Source organism: Camelus ferus, chromosome 14 (assembly GCF_009834535.1).
Source record: "Camelus ferus isolate YT-003-E chromosome 14, BCGSAC_Cfer_1.0, whole genome shotgun sequence".
NCBI classification, from domain to species: Eukaryota; Metazoa; Chordata; class Mammalia; order Artiodactyla; family Camelidae; genus Camelus; species Camelus ferus.
The window spans coordinates 51,257,361-51,278,154 of NC_045709.1; the positions used below are offsets into that span (position 1 = coordinate 51,257,361).

General features: G+C 36.7%; 1 protein-coding gene across 2 annotated transcripts in view; it reads right to left on the reverse strand.

The window, feature by feature from the left end:
- The window catches only part of UCHL3 (ubiquitin C-terminal hydrolase L3), a 36,510-nt gene extending 20,997 nt beyond the window's left edge, over window positions 1-15,513 (reverse strand). The window contains exons 1-6 of one of the 2 annotated variants that reach the window (XM_032496863.1): window positions 15,305-15,513; window positions 15,178-15,189; window positions 7,111-7,239; window positions 4,528-4,684; window positions 4,071-4,156; window positions 2,183-2,230 (exon numbers count right to left, since the gene is read on the reverse strand). In XM_032496863.1, the coding sequence (XP_032352754.1) occupies window positions 2,183-2,230; window positions 4,071-4,156; window positions 4,528-4,684; window positions 7,111-7,239; window positions 15,178-15,189; window positions 15,305-15,346 (474 nt within the window). In that variant the 5' untranslated portion in view covers window positions 15,347-15,513. The remainder of the gene's footprint in view (window positions 1-2,182; window positions 2,231-4,070; window positions 4,157-4,527; window positions 4,685-7,110; window positions 7,240-15,177; window positions 15,190-15,304) is intronic. The other variant, XM_032496864.1, reaches the window with a different exon arrangement.
- Window positions 15,514-20,794: the final 5,281 nt, after the last annotated feature.

The following is a 20,794-nucleotide window of genomic DNA, read 5'->3' on the forward strand; positions in this document are numbered from 1 at the left end:
CAATCAACACATTATTTCCATCTATCAAACGAGACAATATTTAAAAACAGAATTCAACACTGGCAAGAGCTATTCTTGAGGCTATCTCCACTGATGTATGAGACCCCCTGAAGACACAAACTGCACCTTATTCATCTCTGTGTATACATCTCCCAGCACAGTATCTGGCATAGTAGGTGCTCAAACAGGTTACTTGGTTAAATGAAAGAAAGACAATAATTTCATACTATGTAACAAGAACCTAAAAATGTTCATCCCTCTGATTCAAGGTAATTCTATGTATAGTAACTATCATAAACAAAGAAACTGGAACTAATAAGTGACTAAGCAAAGACAGCACCGAAGTTATATTTTTAACTAAAAAAACTGAAAACAACCTAAACATCAAAAGTTAAGAAAATTAGAAAGTAAATAATGGTTCATTCACATAAAAGTACACAGCCATGAAGGATTATTTATGAAGAGGTTTTGATGAAATAAGAAAATGCTCACAATAAAACGTTAAGAAAAAAAAAATCCCACAAAATTGTTTGATCTCAATCATTTTTAAAATGAGCTAAAAAAAGACTTGAAATAAACATAAATACTAGAAACATTTTTTGCTGTATTTTCATACTGCCATGTTTATTTAAAAATGTAAGTAAAACAATCATGCCAGTCTCTATTATTTTTCATTATTACTATAAATTTGTACAGTCCAGAGTAGTATAATAAATGTATTCTTTTTGTAAAAAGTTAAATAAACAATAAATCATCAGGAGATCTTTACTCATATTTGGGTTGTCTCCTAAATTAATACGGCCAAATCACAATTGTAGAAATTGCTTTTTAGATAAGCATCACTCATTTACTTCTTGTAAAATTAGAGTGAAGGCAAATAAGATTCTTTCAGATTTTTTTATCCTTGCCTTGACATTTGACTTGCAGACTGCTTCCATTATTATATCATTGATTATTTGTTCACAATTTTTAAAACACATAATTTAATTTCCTCATATCCCATTGTTGTTCTTTTATCTCCCCAGTAACTTTCAGTATAGGTTAATGAAGCATAAGTGAGGTGCGGTTACTGCACAGATTTCTGGATTAGCTAAAGTCTGAACAATCACAGTGGGGTGGGATAGGGAAAAACAAGTAAGTAAACAATTACTCTCTGGGGCTGCATGTTATGGCCAGTCTTCTAAAGAGACTACTTACTGTGTTTCAGTGGCTCAACTTACTGATTTCTTATTTAGTCTACAAATCTCTGCCTGCAGTAAGGCTCCTGCCTACTCCATTCCCATGAAAATGTTCTGACAGAGAGAATCAATGATGTTGGTTGTTAGGACACTGTTATTCCTGGCTCGTCTTCCTCTGCCCACTCCTTTAACACCTACATGCCCCAGGGATCTACTGCGGCTCATCACGCTTCTTCCTCTATAGAATTCTTAAGGTTCTAACTGCTATCCAACCAAAGACTCCAGATATCTCCCTGGAGCTTTGGACTCCAGACCCAACCTCTACAGAGATGACTCATGAACTCACTTTAAACTCAATATGCTGAACACTAAACACACCATCTTTGGTGGCTCCCATTGTTTATAAAATCCAAGCTGCCCCTTGATCTGGCTTCACCCTATTGCTTCAGCTCCATCCTCTGCCATTCACATTCATTTTTCTGAATGCCCTGGAAAATAAAACTACCACCTAATATTTATTGAAAGCCCATTAAATGCCAGGCACTATTCTAAGCACTTTATATGATTAACTCATTAATCTTCACAGCAATCCTATACGGGAAATGCTATTATTTTCATTTCATGCTAGAAGCCGAGCGTGATAAAGACCCCTGAAAACCATACAGGCTATCTACCTCTACTACAAGGTAGGTATTTTTCTCAAAATACTTGCAAGTCAAAGGAACCTGATGGGGAAGACACAGAGCACCTGTTACCCAAATCAAACAGCACACAATCTGTAATCTAGACCATCTAAATGATTAGGCAAACTGAGATGGCTGTTACCAAAGTGCATGTTAGCGGTCTGTCAAAACACTTTCTTGGGCTACTTCATGCTTTTACATAAGCAAACTCCCTCAAAGGGGAAAAAACAGTGCAAGTAATTTTCTAAAACCGCACCTCATACAATAACACTATGGTTAAATTTACACATGGCAAGAAAAGTTTTGAAAAATGTGAAATACCTCAGTCTGACCTTCATGGGCACTGGTCTCATGGGTAACTCGAATAGCCTGGAATAAGAATACAAGGGATTAATAGGGGAAAAAAGACTATCTCCAACTATTTAAATAAAAACAATTCATACTAAATTTTAACATCTCGAGTCTTGTTAAGAAACAACAAATTGGAGGAAATTTTTGGAACAATTTAATGCTATTTCAGAATGATTTCTGAGTAACCAAATGAACTGCTGTGCTTTCCAACCCACACCTCTCTGGAGAATTAGGAAACGAAGTATCTGCTTATTTGTGATTGCCAGGTGCAAGGGGGAGTCGTTTCCCTTATTTAATTGTTAGAACTAACACTGAACACTTTATTCAACTGAGACTAGAATAAAGTAAGCATCTCACAGATAGAGACTGAAGAAGCTTAGCTCATCTGTTTCTCCAGGTTACATGCTATTCTGCAGCTCTGGCTGTATTTATGCTTAATCATGCAGCTTCAGTCAGCAGTTTAGAAATGTGGAGCAAAAAGCATGCATTTTTACCAGAAGCTAAAGATTTTAGGTTCCTGAATTAAAAAAGAAAAAAAAAAAGCTCTTATAATTCCCACTGTTAGCAAAGATGAAGAGAAATGGGCAAAGAAGTAAATTACAGGTGAGAATACAACTTTTATGAATGGCAATTTGGCAGTAAGTATCAAAGCTTTAAAAACATGCAAACTGTTTGATCCAGCAATTTCTCTTCTAGGAGTTTATATATTTACATATAACTGTACATAATTATATATAATTAAGGACATTTGTAAAGATTTAGCTATAATGATATACCTTGTAGTATTTTTTAAGTGGTGAAAAAGAGAAAAATACTAAATTTCTGACAATAATTTATTGGTTAAATAAAATACTACACAATGGAAAGCTAGGCAGCCATTAAATGATGATGTCAAATATATACTTACTGGTATGTAATACGTTTGTGATAAGTTAAGTGAAAAAAGCAAGTTATAAAACAATATTACACTGTGATCAATTTTTGTTTTAAAAAATTGTGTATACACATATATACTCCCTATAAAAATATTAAGGATGGCTATCTCTCATTGGTGGGATTATTGGTGACTTTTATATTGTTTTTATTTTTATATAAACTAAAGATGTTTTATGAGATCTGGAGGTTCTTTAAAGAAAAAGCAGTTTAAAATAATCAAAGTATATTAGAATGCTAAAACAACATAATCAAATCAATGAATTTATTGGGCACGAACTCTGCATAACACATTGTTCTAGCCAAATAATTTGTACACTACACTCCTTCTAATGTCAAAGAATTTACAATTTATTTACTGTCATTAAAAGGTGCAAAGGCTTCACAAGAAAAACAGATCTCAAAAATAATAAAACTTAAATACCAACCTAAAACAATTCTATGAAATGGTACAATCATTTAAAACTAGACTACGTGGCCTATGTCTTCACACATGCAAAAATACCATTACACTGGTAAAATAGCTAGAGATTGTTCTAACTTCTCCCTTTAAACCTTTGTTTTTCCCATTGGTCTTCAGCCTTGTTCCAAATTCCCAGTGAAAGACACATAAGGTATTGCCAAGCATGTATTTATTATAGGGAGGGAATGGTAAGGAGTATTGAATCATAAGATATAAGTCTGTAAATTTAACTGCTTTTTTCCCTCTCGTTCAGCTCTGGATGTAGAAAACAAGTGGCAATTTATCAACATTTATGGATATCTCAGATAATGTTACCTGAAAAGTATAAAAGGCCTTTTTTAATGGATACAACAAAATCCATAATTGCTTAAAACTATGGTTTCAAGATAAATCCCCAAACAGAACCTACAGTCCCACAGAAGTCTGCACTCATATGAGATCAAGACAGAAAAAGGTACCGACGTCATAGTTCTCCAGGTATCTGGCTCGTTCCTCGGGGCTCATTGATGCAGACTCCTCCAGGAACTTTTTCAAGGTTGATCCAGATTCTGAGAATATTAAAGATGATAAAATTGGAAAGGTTTGATTGCTCAAAGAGACTGATACATGAAAATTCTAGAAGTAACCTAGCTATTTTTTAGGCAAAACCCTTTCACTGATTAAGTTAGGAATATAAGAATACTGGGATAAATGATAGGGCTTAAGTTATTTGTCTGTTAAACCTCTGTTTATCCACAACAGAAAAGAATGAGAAGGATTAATATTTCTTCTAATAGTATATGCAGTCTTATTATACAAGGAAGGGAAGAAAAGCTTTATTTAATGCTTTGAAAGAAAGAACTAGAGCACCACCTACTGCTCAATAAGTTAGCTTATAACTTAAGGGGGGAAAAAACAGCAGTAATGGAAAATTATTTACCAAAGTGCATCTTGTCTTTATTGTTGGCAATAGCATGGATTAGTCCGATTGTTCCACAGGCATTGCTGATTGTTTGCTTCATGAAATATACTGATGATGTAACATCTTGTCCCTGAGATTTTATCTTTTCCTCTTCTTCTGTTCTGAATACTTCATACTATTTTAAAAAAGTCAATAGTCTAGATGTGAAAATAATACATTAAAAAGGACTTAAATGTAAAACTGGAAAAATTCTAAATATCCATTAATGAGGATTTGGTTAACAAGGCATATCCAAATGGAATACTTTAAACCATTTTAAAAAGAATAAAATAGATTTATATATTCTGACTTAGAAATCTGTCCATGATTACAAAGGGGTTATATAGATCAGTATACATTAATCTCTCATTTATGTTTTCAAAATATTTACTTTATATAGTCACTGAAGAGACTGAAAGGATATAAAAAAAAACCGGTTATCCCTGGATGAGAGATTAAAGGATTTTTACTTTCTATTTGTCACATTTCTATATTGTTAAATCATATTAATAAAATTCACACTACATTTAATAGGCATACAATATTCATTACATCCACCATTATCTATAATAACTGCTTATAAATATAATATGGTACAAGAATGAGTGTCAAAAGTGTGGGCTCTACATCTGACAGCCTGAACCCACAACCTAGCTCTGCCATTATTAGCTGTGTGACTTTGCCAAGTTACTTAAATGTCTCTGTGCCTCATTTTCCCAATCGTAAAAAGAGTTTAAAAACAATGAGGTTAAAAAACGAGTGGGGAGAAAAAAGAGGGTAGAAAGATGATTTTATTGTTATGTTTATTGTTTTCCTATCATTTTCAGATTCCAACAGACTAAGGAATCAGCAAACTACAGCCGACAGGCCAAATCTGGCCCACTGCCTGTTTTAATAAGTAAAGTTTTATTTCTGTATTTTCTATGACTGTTTTCATACTAAAAGGCAAAGTTGAATAGTTATAAGAGACTATAGGCCTGCAAAGTTGAAAATATTTACTAGCTGACCCTCCACATAAAAAGTTGGCTGATCCCTGCAATAAAACAAATGATGTCTATTGAAAACCCATAATTAACGAACTGCTTTTAACAACAAATGTATCTATGCCTTAAAAAATAATTTTTATGGAAATGTTTAAGTCAAATTTTTAAATAATATTTTTAGAATAAATTCTGAACCATTAATTCATTTTATAACTTCAACTGATAAAAACTGAAAGGTTCAATATGGTAATGTCTTATGCTGAAATGTTCATACAGTTTAGTTTGTTGTTGTTGTTTAATATCAGTATTCCTTGGTGACAAAGCAAAATGAGATGTGATAACTTCTCAAGGTTTAATGTTTAGAAAATAATCCTAAAATGACACAGAACAAGTACAGGAAAAAAAAAAAGTAATTGTGGCAGACCACAGTGAAAACACGTGGTCAAGAGACAACAAAAATATCAGAGAGAAATAAATTTACAGTCTCTTCACCTATGTCATTAGGTGGTAAGCACTACAACAAAGCATACTTAAAACACTGTAATTGACTTTATCTAAAGGATAATGAGGTATCCATGACACTTCTTCTGCTATCAGTATGCTGAAGCCATTCATAACTACATAATCAGTTTCTAAATTAGAACGTAAAAGACTAAAACACTTTATATCTCCTAAAACATCCACTAGATATCCTTTGAATGACTTAACTATGTCACTTATGAGCTGAAATAGGGACCTACCAAACTGTAAGATACCAAAAAGAGGCAGATGCCACTATATTCTCTACTCATATAAGTAAGTATAAATACTTACTCATTTCTTTCTCATCATCCCATTTACTTCATTTTTTACAATGCTGAGTTCATCCTATTATTTCTAAGTTTAAAAATAAAAATCAGAAGGATACAGACCAAAGCTGTTTTAAAATGAACTTAAAAGTTCTGGCTCCATAATACATATATCTACATGACATCATTGTAGAAGAAAAGCTTGAAATAGAGAGATTTGAATTTAGATATTGAGATCTAAGAACAGCTATTTAAAATCCCCAACACATACTAAATCTGCCAATTAAACTGTATTTAAGCCTAATGATTCCCACCCAAATCAACTATATTCTGAAAATAATGTAACCCACACCTCCTTAAAACAAAGATTTCTTTTCATATATATTGAAAAAATGTGCACACTTTATATGTTGAAATTGTAAATAGATATTCTTTATTCATGTATTTTCTAAAATAGATTTAAGACTATCCTAGTACTTAACACTTCTAAAGTACATACATCAAAATGTGATAAATGTCACATCGAAACAGCTGAGGCAAACTAACCATATTTCATAAAAAAAAGAAAACTACCCAAGTTTAAAAGACTAACTCAGGGCTTCACTGTCAAATCTATAAATTAAAATCTAAATACATGTATTTAATAAAAGTAGATTTTTAAGATGTCCTCACTGCCTAGATTTCCTCATTTTATGCAAGAAGGGAGTTGATTGTTCTTAGAGTGTATTTTTCATTCAACATTGAAAGAGAACTGTGCATTTACGGGAAACTGTATCTTACTCAACAATTACCTTTTCTGTAATAGGGAAGAGAAGCAGCACTGCACACACCGGTCTTGGCACCATGCTAAGGAGTTCAGGATCCATTCCATATACATCAACAAATTGCCAGTTAGGATGTAGACCTAATTGTTTGAGAAACTGTAAAAGGGAAGAAAATTGGTAGTGTTAACAGGGAAATAATCAAAGTGTATGTACTGTGCATCTGATTCATAAAAAAATGGAAGGTAGAAATATTACTGATATTCTATAAGAAGGAAGTAAAGCAAGTTTTCCATGAAGAAGGTGCGAAGAGACGGCAATTTATTTATATCAGCTAACAAACACTTAAAATTTATAACATATTAAGCAAAACTCCTTTTTACAAAATCCATTACTTTGATGTTAGACATAATTAGCCAGAATTTCACCAAACATATACAAGTTGGCTTGCTTGATATGTTAAACTCATTTCCAACATTTGATTTTTAAGGAAATGCACGGAAGTTCCAGTGTATAAAGAACTACTTTAGTAGTAGATCAACATAATTTATCCTACTTATCAAAAGCAACGCCTGAAGGTTTAAAGGTAGATGATTGATAGAGAGAGACAAGTTATATCAATGAGCAAAGAGTATTAAGGCCAAAAAAGTCCAAATGACTTGTGTCAACACTAGAAAATTGCTTGTTATAAGTAACTTCTAGTACACAATGAAACCTACACAACTTCAATGTCTCTTTTACATCTGGCAAAACAACTGAAACAAAGAACTAGTGATTTTTCAAAATTCTTAAGAATTCACAGTAAAGTAACAGCAGACCCTAATCTACTGCAGAGAGAAAAAGAAAAAAAAAAACATAATAATGAGAATGACATCTATTTCACAATAAACTCTTAATAAATGTCTGTACTGAATGAAGCTGATAATTTTAAAAAGTGCACTATCACAAAATATGTTTTATATGATAGAAAAAAAAGGAGCAAAGGAAACAAAAAATCATATTAAAAATGCATCATTATACCTTACGTCAAGAGTACATTATAGTATCCACCGGTCTAACATTATCTGAAATTTAAAAATAAAAAATGCCTTGGGTATTTCTCCATGAGCAATGATCACATGTACTTAGATCATCAAATGAAACCTTGCAAAATCAATGGAAATCATGCCCTATTACGTAAACAGGGTTATTCATCTCACAGTCAGCGTCTACAAGACAAGACCTTCCTGTTTAAAGGGCCACTCTCCACATGCCTCCATTTCTCTGCTTGTAGAAGAAACTCTACTTAATATGAGTGGTCAAAAACAAAGTCCTAGATATGTCTAATAAGAAATATACTGAATTTAAAAACTTCTCTTAACAGAATGTACTCAACATATGTTAGGTTCATCAAGTCACATGCTCTACAACAGTCTGGGGCCACAGAAATCAAGACTCCTTTATTTAATACCCATTCTTCATCTGAATCCTATTCATGTTTCGAGACTTAATAAAGTTCAATAAAATATTCCAAATTATTTCCCTCTTCTTTCTTCGCTTTCTCCAAAATTCTTAGTCCGTGCCCTCCTCAATATTTAATTCTATCTAGAAACAAAAAGGATTAAAACTGACTGCAAAGTCAAGGAAAGGAACTGTATCTTATTCATTTTTTTAATCCCATTGCCTAGTCAAACCATAGACACTCAAGTTATATTTGTTGAACTGAACTAAAGATTACACCTCTATTTTAATGGATAATCTGTATGCCTATACATGTCTGTTAAGCTATGTTTATAACGAATATTTAATATATACTTGTTTTTATCTGTGCCAAGTTAAAGAGGTAGGACAGAAACATTTGGCTTCTAAGCTAAAACCACGTGTTTATTTAATCAGCTCTAAATACTGCCTGCACAGGACTGACAGCCCAAAAAAGCACACTGCCAAGGAAAAGTATCATAAACCCTGATAAAAGGATTTCAATTTATTTGTTCATTTTATGTACCCCACAAAAAGCCATATTGCTACAAAATTATAAAACAAAATGTACACATAAAGGGTAATTTTCACAGCTGTGCTGCAAACTGAAAATAACAGGTAAACATTGTAGTGAAAAAAGTCTGCACAAAATTGGTAAGTTACCCTGAAGCTGTGAACTTACTCCATGTCAGCTAAAGCTTAAGAGTATAAAAATCACCAAGCTCCAAAGGCAGTAAGTATAGTGAGAGTGATTAGTATCAAACTGAGAACACAATTAATGATCAAAAAGCAGATTAAATATATAAATGATTAAAATTTAACTGGGATCATACTTTTCCCTAACTTTTTACTCATACTGCCAATCAAATAAGACTAACATAAAGGTGTTCAATTAATATCTATTAAGTGCATTGGATGCAGCCTCTGACTCCAGATTATTCATTCCTCCATTCAAAAACTATTTGTTGAGAACCCTCTATGGGCCAGGCACCACTTCGAGTACTTCAGACATGTCCTTGCTCTCACAGAACTTATATTCTCATGGTAGGAAACACACAATAAACAAGTAAACACATAAACAAGATAATTTCACAAGGTGGTTAAGTATTATGACAAAATAAAACAAGACATGATGTTAGTGCAGATCTGGGGCAGGTGGAGGGGGGAAGAGGGGATTTAGCTAACTAATCAAGGAAAGATTCACTGAGGAGGTAACTTTAAGACACAAATGACAAGAGAGAAATCAGCCATGAAACAACCCAGATCAGAATGATTCAAGCAAAAGATAAGCACAAAACTGATGCAGGAACACGTTTGGCATTCAAAGACTGCAGCCCGGCACCAGCTGGAGAGAGCTAGGCAGCACCTCCCGGTCAGGCCATGGTTAGCAGCTTGAACTGCTTTCTAAGGACAAGCAGTGGAAGGCCATTTTGTGTTCTGAGTGCTTTAAGCAGGGATACACAGGATATGATTTGCATTTTTAGAAAACCACCTTGGTGTGTACATTGAGAATAGATTTTAGGGAGGTAAAGGGAGAAGCAGAAAAACTAGTTAGGAAGCAACTGCAGTTGTCCAAACTGAGGATGATGGTTGACTGGGATGTCATCATGGAAATGAACAGAATGGCCAAACTGAGGATAGATTCTAAAAGAAGGGTCTACCAAAGTTACAGATCTACTGGATCTGAGAGGTTAGGGAAAGAAAAGAATACTAAAAATAGCTGAGTTTACAGAGTGCATGCTTTGTTCCAGACATCGTGCTACATACTTTACATGCAGTAATCTACTTCATCCTTACAACAATTACAAGATTAGGTGAGGGTATAAGAAACTAAGAAAAGAGGTACCAAGAGGTTAGGTAACTGCCCATGGACTCAGAGCAGAGATTGAGAGCCAAGAAATTAAATCAGTACAAGAATGGTCTCTCCAAATTAGCACTGCTGTGAAGAAGACTCAATGACATCGTCTTGGGCTTTGGATAAATGGCGGTACCCTTAAAAGACTGAGGAAGTGGGTTTGGAGGAGAGCTGAGAGGATATAAATCCAGATTTCCTTCTCAGCCATGTTAAGTTTGAGAAATCTATAAGACATCCAAATGGGGATATCAAAGAGGTAGCTGAATATACTAGTTTCCAATTTTGTAGAGAAGTCAGGAATTGGAGGAACACGTGATCAACAATGTGGCAGTATTAATGCTATACAACCAAAAACATCACTAGAGAGAGGTTATACACAGAAAGACCAGCAGTCTAGGACAAAGCTCTGAGGAATGCCTTAGAAATCAGAAGGGAGATGATTAGCAAAGGCAAATCTAGGATGCAGTCAGAGAAACAGGAGAAAAACCAGAAGCCAAGAAAAGAAAACGTTTCAAGAGGGATGGAGTGGGCTACTCTATCAAATGTTGCTGAGTGGTCAAGAAATTTGGTGACAGAAAAGTGAACACTGGGTCTGGCAAAGTAGTGATTAGTAAACTTGAGAAAAGTAATTACAATGAAATGGTGAGGATAGAAGCAAACTAGATAGGAGTGAATATAGAAAAAAACCTGGAGATAAGAAAGTAGCACAAGCTTCTATGGACAATTCTTTGTGGAAAATTTACAAAGAAGGGAAACAGGAGATAGCAGCTAGAGGACAGGGTAATCAGCATGTTCTTCCCAAGACGGGAAACACTCATTAATGAAAGTTTGTATGTTTGTGGCAATAATTCAGCAGATGACTTATAATTCTTTTTCCAACACTGAGCATTGAAGCTAAATAGAATACTTAATACTAAAATAGATTGATTTTCCTTTGGACATGATACATTATGCCAGAAAACATTCTGCCTCTTCAATAAAATTCACAATTAGGAATATTTCTAGGGAATTTCCATATCAAACATCAGTGGTTCTAAAACACAACAATGTTTAAAATTATATAATGTGGCTGTGCTATATTCAAATCATAAAACACAGTCAAGATGAAAATCTAGTAAAACCATAAAAAGAAATGCTGATTGCCCATATCACAAAATGTTCTTTTTTAAAAAGTTATAATTCCTGATGATTAATTATCTGTAACTTCCCATCAGCTACAATCTGCTATTACCTCCTTAAATGCATATGTAAATGAAATAGAGCTTAAATTTTAAAAATAATTTTTTCTATCATTTAATTGATTTTATTCTGGGTTAAGTCCTACCTACAGCAAGACAAAATATACTTAGAAGGGACTGATGGCATATTAGCCAACAAAAGAAATCACTACTTACCACATCTACTGACACATATGGCTACTAGTTAATGTCTAACAGTTAATAATGATCTCCATATAGTAAACATGTGTTAATCACTTTTACACAAACTAGGCATCATTAGAGTATCACACAGGGTTTGTTCATACTGAGTATAACAAAAACGCATGCAACCACCAAATAGTAACGGAGTGAAATCAAGATAAGCAAAAGGCCTATCTACCATTCCATTAAATTGAGGAAATAAGAAAGGGTGGAGATGAACATTGTTGTTGGGGTTTATCTGTGGCTTAATTTATTAGTTTTCCAAATTCTAAGTGAGTTAATTAAATTTCTATTCATTTTCTAGTCTCAGTTCTGCCACTAATACAAAGAGAATTAGCAAGTACAAAAAGTTTGTTTAGAACTAATCACTTCTTAGATACGTGTCCATTTTCCCACTAAAAGCACATTACTTCTTTAATAAGTAAATTTAAAACAAACTTAACCTCACCAAAGTGTGCCAGAAATAGTGTACAATCATATACTAATAATATCTCTTCTGTTTACATCACCTCAGAATGGCCTCCTGTCACCATCCAACTTAGTATGCTTTCCCTGATGGTCTTCATCACAGTACTATTAATTTTCTCCATTGCACGTATTTATAACAATTTGCTAACTACTTGTTTGCTTACTTGTTTGTTGTCTATAGTCCCACTGGATTGAAAAGTAGAAAACTATGAGTGTTTTCATCACCAGATATAACCAGCTCTTGCTCAGATACCTGATATCACAAAAGCTGCTCCCCAAATACTATTTAATTGATACAACTGATGTGAATAAGTGATTGTGTTTTATAATCTACCAACATTACTTAGGAACAAAGTCCAACAGCAGCTGAATCACAGAATATAAATTTCCAATAATACAAACATATCTTATTAAAATAAATAAGAAAACCATCTAAAAACAGCTGTTCTTTAGTCTGTTGATATGGTTAATTACAGTGACTGACTTTTGAATGGTGATCCAGCTTAACAATACCAGGATAAACTGCTCTTAGTCACGGTATATTATCCTTTTTAATTTATTGCTGCATTTTCTTTGTTATTATTTTGCTGAGGATTTTAAAATCCATGTTCACGAAGGATATTAGTCTGCAGTTTGTTTTATTATGGCTTGACTGGTAATGCTGGCCATAAAGTGAGTTGAGAAGCATCCCCTCTCCTATGTTTATGTAAGGTTGGTATTACTTCTTCTTAAATGATGCAGAAAAATCACTTAAGAAAATTCAACATTGATTCATGACAAAAACTTTCAACAAACTCGGAAAAGAAGGGAACTTCTTTAATCTGACAAAAAGCATCTACCCAAACCCTACAACTAACACACCTAATGATGAAAGATCATATGTTTTCCTTCTAAGATCTGGAATAAGACAAAGATATCTTCTCTCTCCCCCTCCTATTTAATTTTGTATTAAAGGTCCTAACCAGTGCAATAAGAAAAATAAATAAAAAGCATACAGATTGAAATGGGACAAATGGAACAGTCTATCCACAAAGAATATGACTGTCTATACAGAAAATCCCAAAGCAGCTACCAAAAACAGCCACTAGAACAAATGAGTTTATCACAGCAGCAGGATAAAAGTTAACATTTAAAAATAAATTATATTTCTATATGTAGCAATGGACAACCAGAAATTAAAATTTTAAAATAGTATCATTTACAAAAGCACCACAAATCATCAAATATTTAGATATAAACAAAAAATGTATAAGATCAACATGATAAAATGACAGACTATTGTTGAAAGAAATCAAAGAAAATCCAAGTAAATGAGATACACCATATTCATGGATTGCAAGATTCAATATTGTTAAGATGTTAATTTTCCCCAAAATATATCTATAAACTTAGTCACACATTCACCATCAAAATTGCAGCAGAATTTGTTGTACAAATTGACAAGCTGATTCTAAAATTTACATGGAAAGGCAAAGAAACTAAAATAGCCTAAAAATTTTTCAAAAGGAATAAAGTTTGAAGATTCATACTATTCTAATTTCTAGACTTACAGTAAGATTACAGTAATCAAAACAGGCACAGAGTTCAATGGAAGAGAACAGAGTCCAGACACATGGTAAACCGATTTTTCCCAAAGGTATAAAAAATTTTTGGATTAGGTCTGAGAGAAATATGCTTCTTTCCTGTGGCACTAAATCAGAAGTTGCAAATGCTGACTTCTTTACCCTGAAGATTTTCTCTTTACAAAGGTGTTAAAATGTTTTAGGGGGAAAAAAATGAACAGTAAATGTCAAAGGGAGTAAATAAAAAGAAAATTAACATTGATAGAAAATGCCATCTTAAGAATAACATAAAAATATGCTGGGTTTCAAACTTTGCACACTTCTAGATTATTAAAGAGACAAGAGTTGAGGGCATAACTGTCATCTCAAAAGTATGTAATAAACCTGAATAAGAAATTGAAGGTTTGCCGACAACATCAAGATAAAGCATTCCTATCTATTTTCTTTATATAAGGAATTTTCCACAAGCTTTTAAAACCAAAAATCAATGAAGGACATGATAAATCATTATTCCTTGGTGATGAGAAGAAAGATGGGGGGGGTAGTAGTGTACCATATGATAAACTGAGATGGCGGTAAAAAAAAAAAAAAAAGCAAACTAGCTGTTGAGAATAAAAAAACAGAATAACACAAAATACACTTGGGCAAATAAAAAGTTTACACCCGATATCACTTACTGTCCTTTTAATCGAATGGCTGGGAAATATTCCCTCTTCCCTCCCCAAACTCGAACCTTCAACAACCAGAAAAACTTAAAGGGTTATAGGTGGCAAAGGATAGCGTGGGAACTGACCTTTCCTATGGTATAAAAGCAACTAAATTCCAATTTTAAGAAACTGGAAGAGAAAGGGGGCGTGGCGGCGAAGAGAAGAGATTTGATGGGGCAAGAGAAGATGATTAGATGATTTCATGGTTCAGGCGGTGGACGAAATTACAAGGACTGGGTGGGCGAGTTTACAAAGCTTAGAGTCAGGTACTGTAGACAAATTAGTCACCCGTAAGACACAGGGGTGGGACAATTATGGATTCGGCACTAGCAAGAGGCAAAACATAGAAAGGAATAGGAATACAGGGTGAACGTCCCTCAAACCTCAGAGCCCAAAAACCCCAGGAAACGAGATGACGGGGGGGAATGGAACCAGAAGAGGGGCTGAGGCACCTGGAGCATCTCCAGGACCCAGGTAGGAGGGAGACGGCCGTAAAAAGGGCACGCCCGCCTGAAGCAAAGCAAGAGGGGCCCTCACGGAGTTAAATCCCAGACTCCCGGGGACTGCAGAGGTGTAGGCGGCCAGGTAGGACTCCCGGGTCTCGAGCGACAAGGCACCTCACTCACCTGGTTGGTGACCTGAAAACGAGACAGAGAACACGCTTTAGCGACAAACTGCCCGGGACTGGCTGCGACAGCCCGGCCCTCTCCGCCCCTGCCCGCGGCCTCAGGCCGAGATCCGAGCCGCGCTCACCTCGGGGTTGGCCTCCAGCGGCAGCCAGCGCTGACCCTCCATGGCCGCTCCGCCCGGCCCCTCTCCAGCTCTGACAGCCGCCGCCGCAGCCGCCGCCGCTTCCGCCCCCGCGCGCCCTGACCTGGGACCGTCCAACCCTGTCCCCCAGGGAGGGGCGCCAAGAGACCAAGAAAAGTTTAACAGCACTCTAGCTCCATCCTCGCTCCCTGCCGAACCACACGTAAAGTTTCACGCTTTACGTGAAGATACAATCGGATAGGAAAAGAATGGGGCCAGCTTCCTATCGCAGAAGGGAAAAGAATCTGGATCCATGGCCCTCTCCCCTCACGCTTGGACTCTTCCGAGCCGAACGAGCGCTCCTCTGCCACGCATGCGCCAAGCGCGAGTCTGGGACAGCGTGCTCGCTGCTGCCCTCTCATTCCTGCAGCACCCGCTGGAGACGCTAGGGGGCGCACCGTTGAGTCCTATTCCTTGAGGAAGGGACCAGGGTCGCAGCCCATCCGGAGGCTTCTCCGCCCCAAGCCCGAGGACACCGGAGTCGTGCCCAGAAGTTCCTTTGCCAGGTGCGGAAGTGATGTGTTGGTCTTGTCTGGTGTTGCAGTTCTGTTTGACGAAATATGTCAAGTACCTATTTTGAATCAAACGCTGTTCTAAGTGTTGGGTACACCAAGCTGAGCCCACCGTAGGGTAGCAGAGGTGTACAAAAGAACAAGAATCACAATAAAGTGTAATACTTATAGTGGTAACATGAGGTGTAATGGAACTGCAGAGAAGGACAGCTAAAGGGGGAAGGGAGTGGCCAAAAGGCTTCCTGGAGTAGGTGGACAGCTGGAGTGAGCCCTTAAAAGAGCAGATGTTAGCCCGGCAGAAAGGAGGGTGCTCTGAAGAAGGGAACGTGGGCACTGTGGCTGCAGAGCCTGCAAGACAGAAGGGCAGTGTTTGGAGGTGATGCTGGAGAGATAAGCAGAGACAAATCGGTCAAGACATCTGGGCTTCATTCTGAAAACAGCAGGGAACCCCTGAAGGATTGGAAGCAGGATTTCCATCTCTCTCCTCCACCAGACTGTGAATTCCATGAGGCCTGCAGCAACGTCTTTTTCTAATTCTTCACATTGTTTCCCCAAGGTCTAACCCAGTAGATTCTCAATAAATATTTGAGGCATGAAAGAAATAATCAGATATGCAGAAACACCATTTGTCAATGATGAAGAAAATTTGCCAGAATGAAATGATGAGACTTAATTAAAGTATTAGCCATGGAGACGGGGGTGGGGGTGGGGGCAGGCACAGATTAAAGAGACGGTGTTTAAAGGGGGTATCCCTCTGAGGAGCCCACATTGTCAATGATGACTCCAGAGATTTGACCCCGGGGTAGGGTGCGTGTTACTGCTCTGCACCCAAAAGAGAGCATGCGCGGAGAGGAGCTGTTACGGAGTTAGAAAACAATAATTATACAGAGCTTACTTTTCTTGGAGGACTTCCAGATCTTCCACTCATATTCTTCTGGCTACTCGTCTTCAAATTCCAAGGGATTTCCAATCGATTGGCTCCTCTTTCACCTTAACCATCTGATAGATTGTTGCTATACCCATCCCACTGTGAGTTGGTAAATCTGAAATGTCCAGATCATCTTGGGCAGCCATTGTTGCATAACCACTTGAGTTTCACAGCCAGACTCTTAGTGGCATGCTAGGGGCAGTTTTCCAAATGACTTGCTGTCAAAGGAATGGCGTTGCTCCAGAACCCGGAGGTCCTGCACTGTGACTCTCCTGTTAGGGCTTGTCTAGGACTCCACACTGCACGGACATCTCTAACAACATTGGATCTGCTGTGACATGGGACCATATAGAAGGCAGCTTGCATTCTAGCATGGACTTGCTACAGGGCACTCTCTTGCCCAGGGACCCACTCAAACTGGCAGCTGTCCAGATCACCCAATAAATGTGTCACAGCTGTATTCCCAAATGTGGTGTATGCTGCCTTCAAAAGCCAGAGGCCCACAAAGTGCTCTGCCTCTTCCCTGTTAACAGGAATTGCAAGGTGCAATAGCTTATCTTTCACCTTAGAGAGGTTGTCCTATTATTTCCCAGACCTTTGGCCCGTAAAAACTTTATTAATGCATTTGACCTCTGATTTTAGTAGGGTTTAACTTCCAGCCTCTGGTATGCATGTACCCAACATGGTATCGAGGACAGTACTTCTCAAACTTGAACATGCATACAAATACCTGGGGAATCCGAAATGCAGATTTTGATTCAGTAAGTCTAAGATGGGGCCCAAGAGTCTGCATTATTGGCCCCTATATTTAAATTCTTCCTTTGCCATATAACATTGAAGTTTTTTCTACTAAGGGGCAAAGTAGTGTCAATCCTCATTATTCATGGATTTGGCATTTCAAATTTACCTACTTGCTAAGTAACATTTATTTGTAACCCCCAAATCAGTACTCATGTAACTTTCAAGGTCATTCACAGACATGCGTAGAGTGGCAAAAAAATTTGAGTTCTCAGCTGAGGCCAAGCAAGACAGTGCTCTGCCTTCTTGTTGCAGGTCTTATATTGGAAACTTGTCTTTTCTGCAGTCTATTTAGTACCACATTTCTTTTTACATTTTTTATGCTTTTTTGTTGGTGATTTCACTGTATAAAACAGCCCCAAGCATTGTGCTCATGTCCTATTTTGTGTTCTTAAGCACAAGAAGGCTGTGATGTGCCTTATAGAGAAAATACGTGTGTTAGATACCTTCCTTCAGGCATAAGTTATACTACTGTTAGCCCTGGGATCAGTGTTAATAAATCAACAATATATATTACATGTGGAATCTTTAAACAAAAATACACATAAAAATGTATTTATCTGTTGATGAAAATGTGACTAGAGGCTCACAGGAAGCTAACCTGTTTCCCCTAGGAGCAATGGTTCAGTATTTACTAATTCTGTGTTCATGGTTAACTTTATAATGAGAATCAACTCTTTGTTTCCCCACTCCTTAACATTGAGTTCACCATGTGACTTGTTTTGGTCAATAAAATGGGGCAGAAATAACATGCCAGTTCCAAGTTCAGGCCTTAATAGCTTCTGCTTGCAGTTTGTAATTCTAGCATGACTTTGAGGAGAATGTGCTTGGACAAGCCTGCTGGTCCCAACAAGAGACTAAGAGACACCTGGAGCGCAGCAGAACCACCTCAGCTGAGCCCAGCAGCCGTTGGCCAAACCACTGCTAACCTCCAAGACATGTGAGCTAAATAAATGTTTGCTTGTCCTATGACATTGGGACTTGGTGGAGGGGCTTTTTGTACACAGCAACAGCTAATTACTCTGTCTGCCTAAAGTTTTAGTAATCAAGTTCAAAGTAGTCAGCTAATTGATACACCTGCCCCAAATTCTAATAACCAAATAAAAAGATGTGCCTGTACCTCCAAAAAATGTCATTTCCTTCATGACTAAACTCATAGGTCATTTTTTTTCAGCAACTGTTAAAAATTCAGCAGCTTCTATTCAAAAACATCAGGAAGTTTTTTGATAAATTGATTTTTGATGTCTTAAGAAAAGTACTTGCGACTCAAACTGCTCTTATAAGGTTACTATTGTTTATTATTCTGAGGTATCTGGCAACTTCTCCAACCTTGAACTGAAGTAAGCAACACTTTTGTTGTAGTTACTCAAGTCTATTATATGGTTGATTTGTAAGAACATGTGGAATCTTGGTCATTCCTCCAATAACCCGTATTTACCTTACTGATACAAGTTTACAATCTGCTGTTCCCTTTCCATGCTTATTTCCACTCCTGGTAACTTTTTGTTATGCCAAATCACAGCATAATCTTTTTAAAAGGCATTTCAAATGTCATTTAAACATAGTATGTACGTATACAGCCAACAATACCCATAACTCAAAAGAAGTGTTGAACAGCCATGACCAAGTTCATGCACACACTTGCAAAAATGACTGAGTAACACCTGCTGCCTGGCTCCCTGCCACTGTAAGGAGCCATGTGATGCAATGTGCTGTATGATTCTGAGAAGTCAAATGAAAAAAATATGAGTTTATTCTTTTTTTGGTCTTTTTTTGGGGGGAAGGTAATTAGGTTTACTTGTTTTCAGTGGAGGTACTGGGGATTGAACCCAGGACCTCATGCATGCTAAGCATGCTCTCTGCCACTGAGCTATACCCTCTTCCCAACATTTGGTATTTATATAACATCTGACAATCAAATCAGTTTGTCATCACAATCATAACCAGTCCAAGGAAAATCTAGGAAGAGGCCCCACCCAGCTTTCCCTCTGGCTGGGGATAAATTTCTCTACATGCCTGTAACTCATTCATGGCACACCACCATTATTACTCTCTATTTTATATTATTTATCTTAAAAGGAGTGTGTTAAGCTGACTTCATGCTGTATGTATATGTACCCTGTCATCTGCCTTTAGCCTGTGTCACACTAGCAAAAAAAAAAAAAAATCCTAAAACATAGCCTTTTTGCACAGCTTATCAAAACCTTATATAAGTGGCCCTCATCTGTCCATAGTATGGATTAAAAACTGTCCCTGCCTCGATCAGAAATCGTGACTTCCATAATATTGTTGTGTTTCTATAGCCAGGCACTTAACCTACTTACATCTCATTTTTTTAATGGGAGTCTATAAGGTCCCATTAAGCCAAAGGTTAAAAACTATGCCTTGCAGGTTGCAGGTGAATGTATGAATTGGCCAGAAGAAGGTGGGACAGTGACAAAATGGAACATGTAAAACCTACCTATATGCATTCCATTTCCAGTATAGTTTGTTTTATTTTCTGTGTTGGTTTTGTTTTAAATATGTGGGTAGGTAGGCCAGATTTGGCCCCAAAGCTAAGAATTTGGGTCCTCTGCTTTAAGTTCTAACATCTCTATGATTCCAGGATCAGTAACCATGCTTCATTCCAGTTCTGCATTTTTGCTTATGCTGCCCATAGATGACCACCATATCCACTCCCCCCAACACCATCATAACACACACACACAAACACACACAGACTCACCTATATTCTTGAAGAGCCTGGAGTACAAATAGAACATTCAGTTAGCACAAGGCATCTGGAAAAGGATTTCAGCAGGTACACTGGGAGTTCTGAATCCCTCTGGATCTCTCTGAAATTAGATTTCAGACTAAATTAAAACCAGAATTTGAAGTCTTACCTATTAGCTAGGTGATCCTGCTTAACATTCCTGAACTTCCATTTTCTCAACTTCAAAGTGGAGATAATGTGTGATCTGGATAACTTGTGGGTTCTTTTGAGGATTGAATATCATGGTGATGAGAGTAGGGACTAGTATTTATTGAGTACTTATTGTGTTCAGGAACTTTGCCATGTGCTTTACAAATGTGATCTCATTTAACCTTAGTGGCTTAAAACAACACAAATTTAGTATCTTACAGCCTGAAAGTCAGAGTCTGAAATGTGTCTCACTGGGCTAAAATCAAGGTGCTGGTACGTTTGTGTTTCTTTTG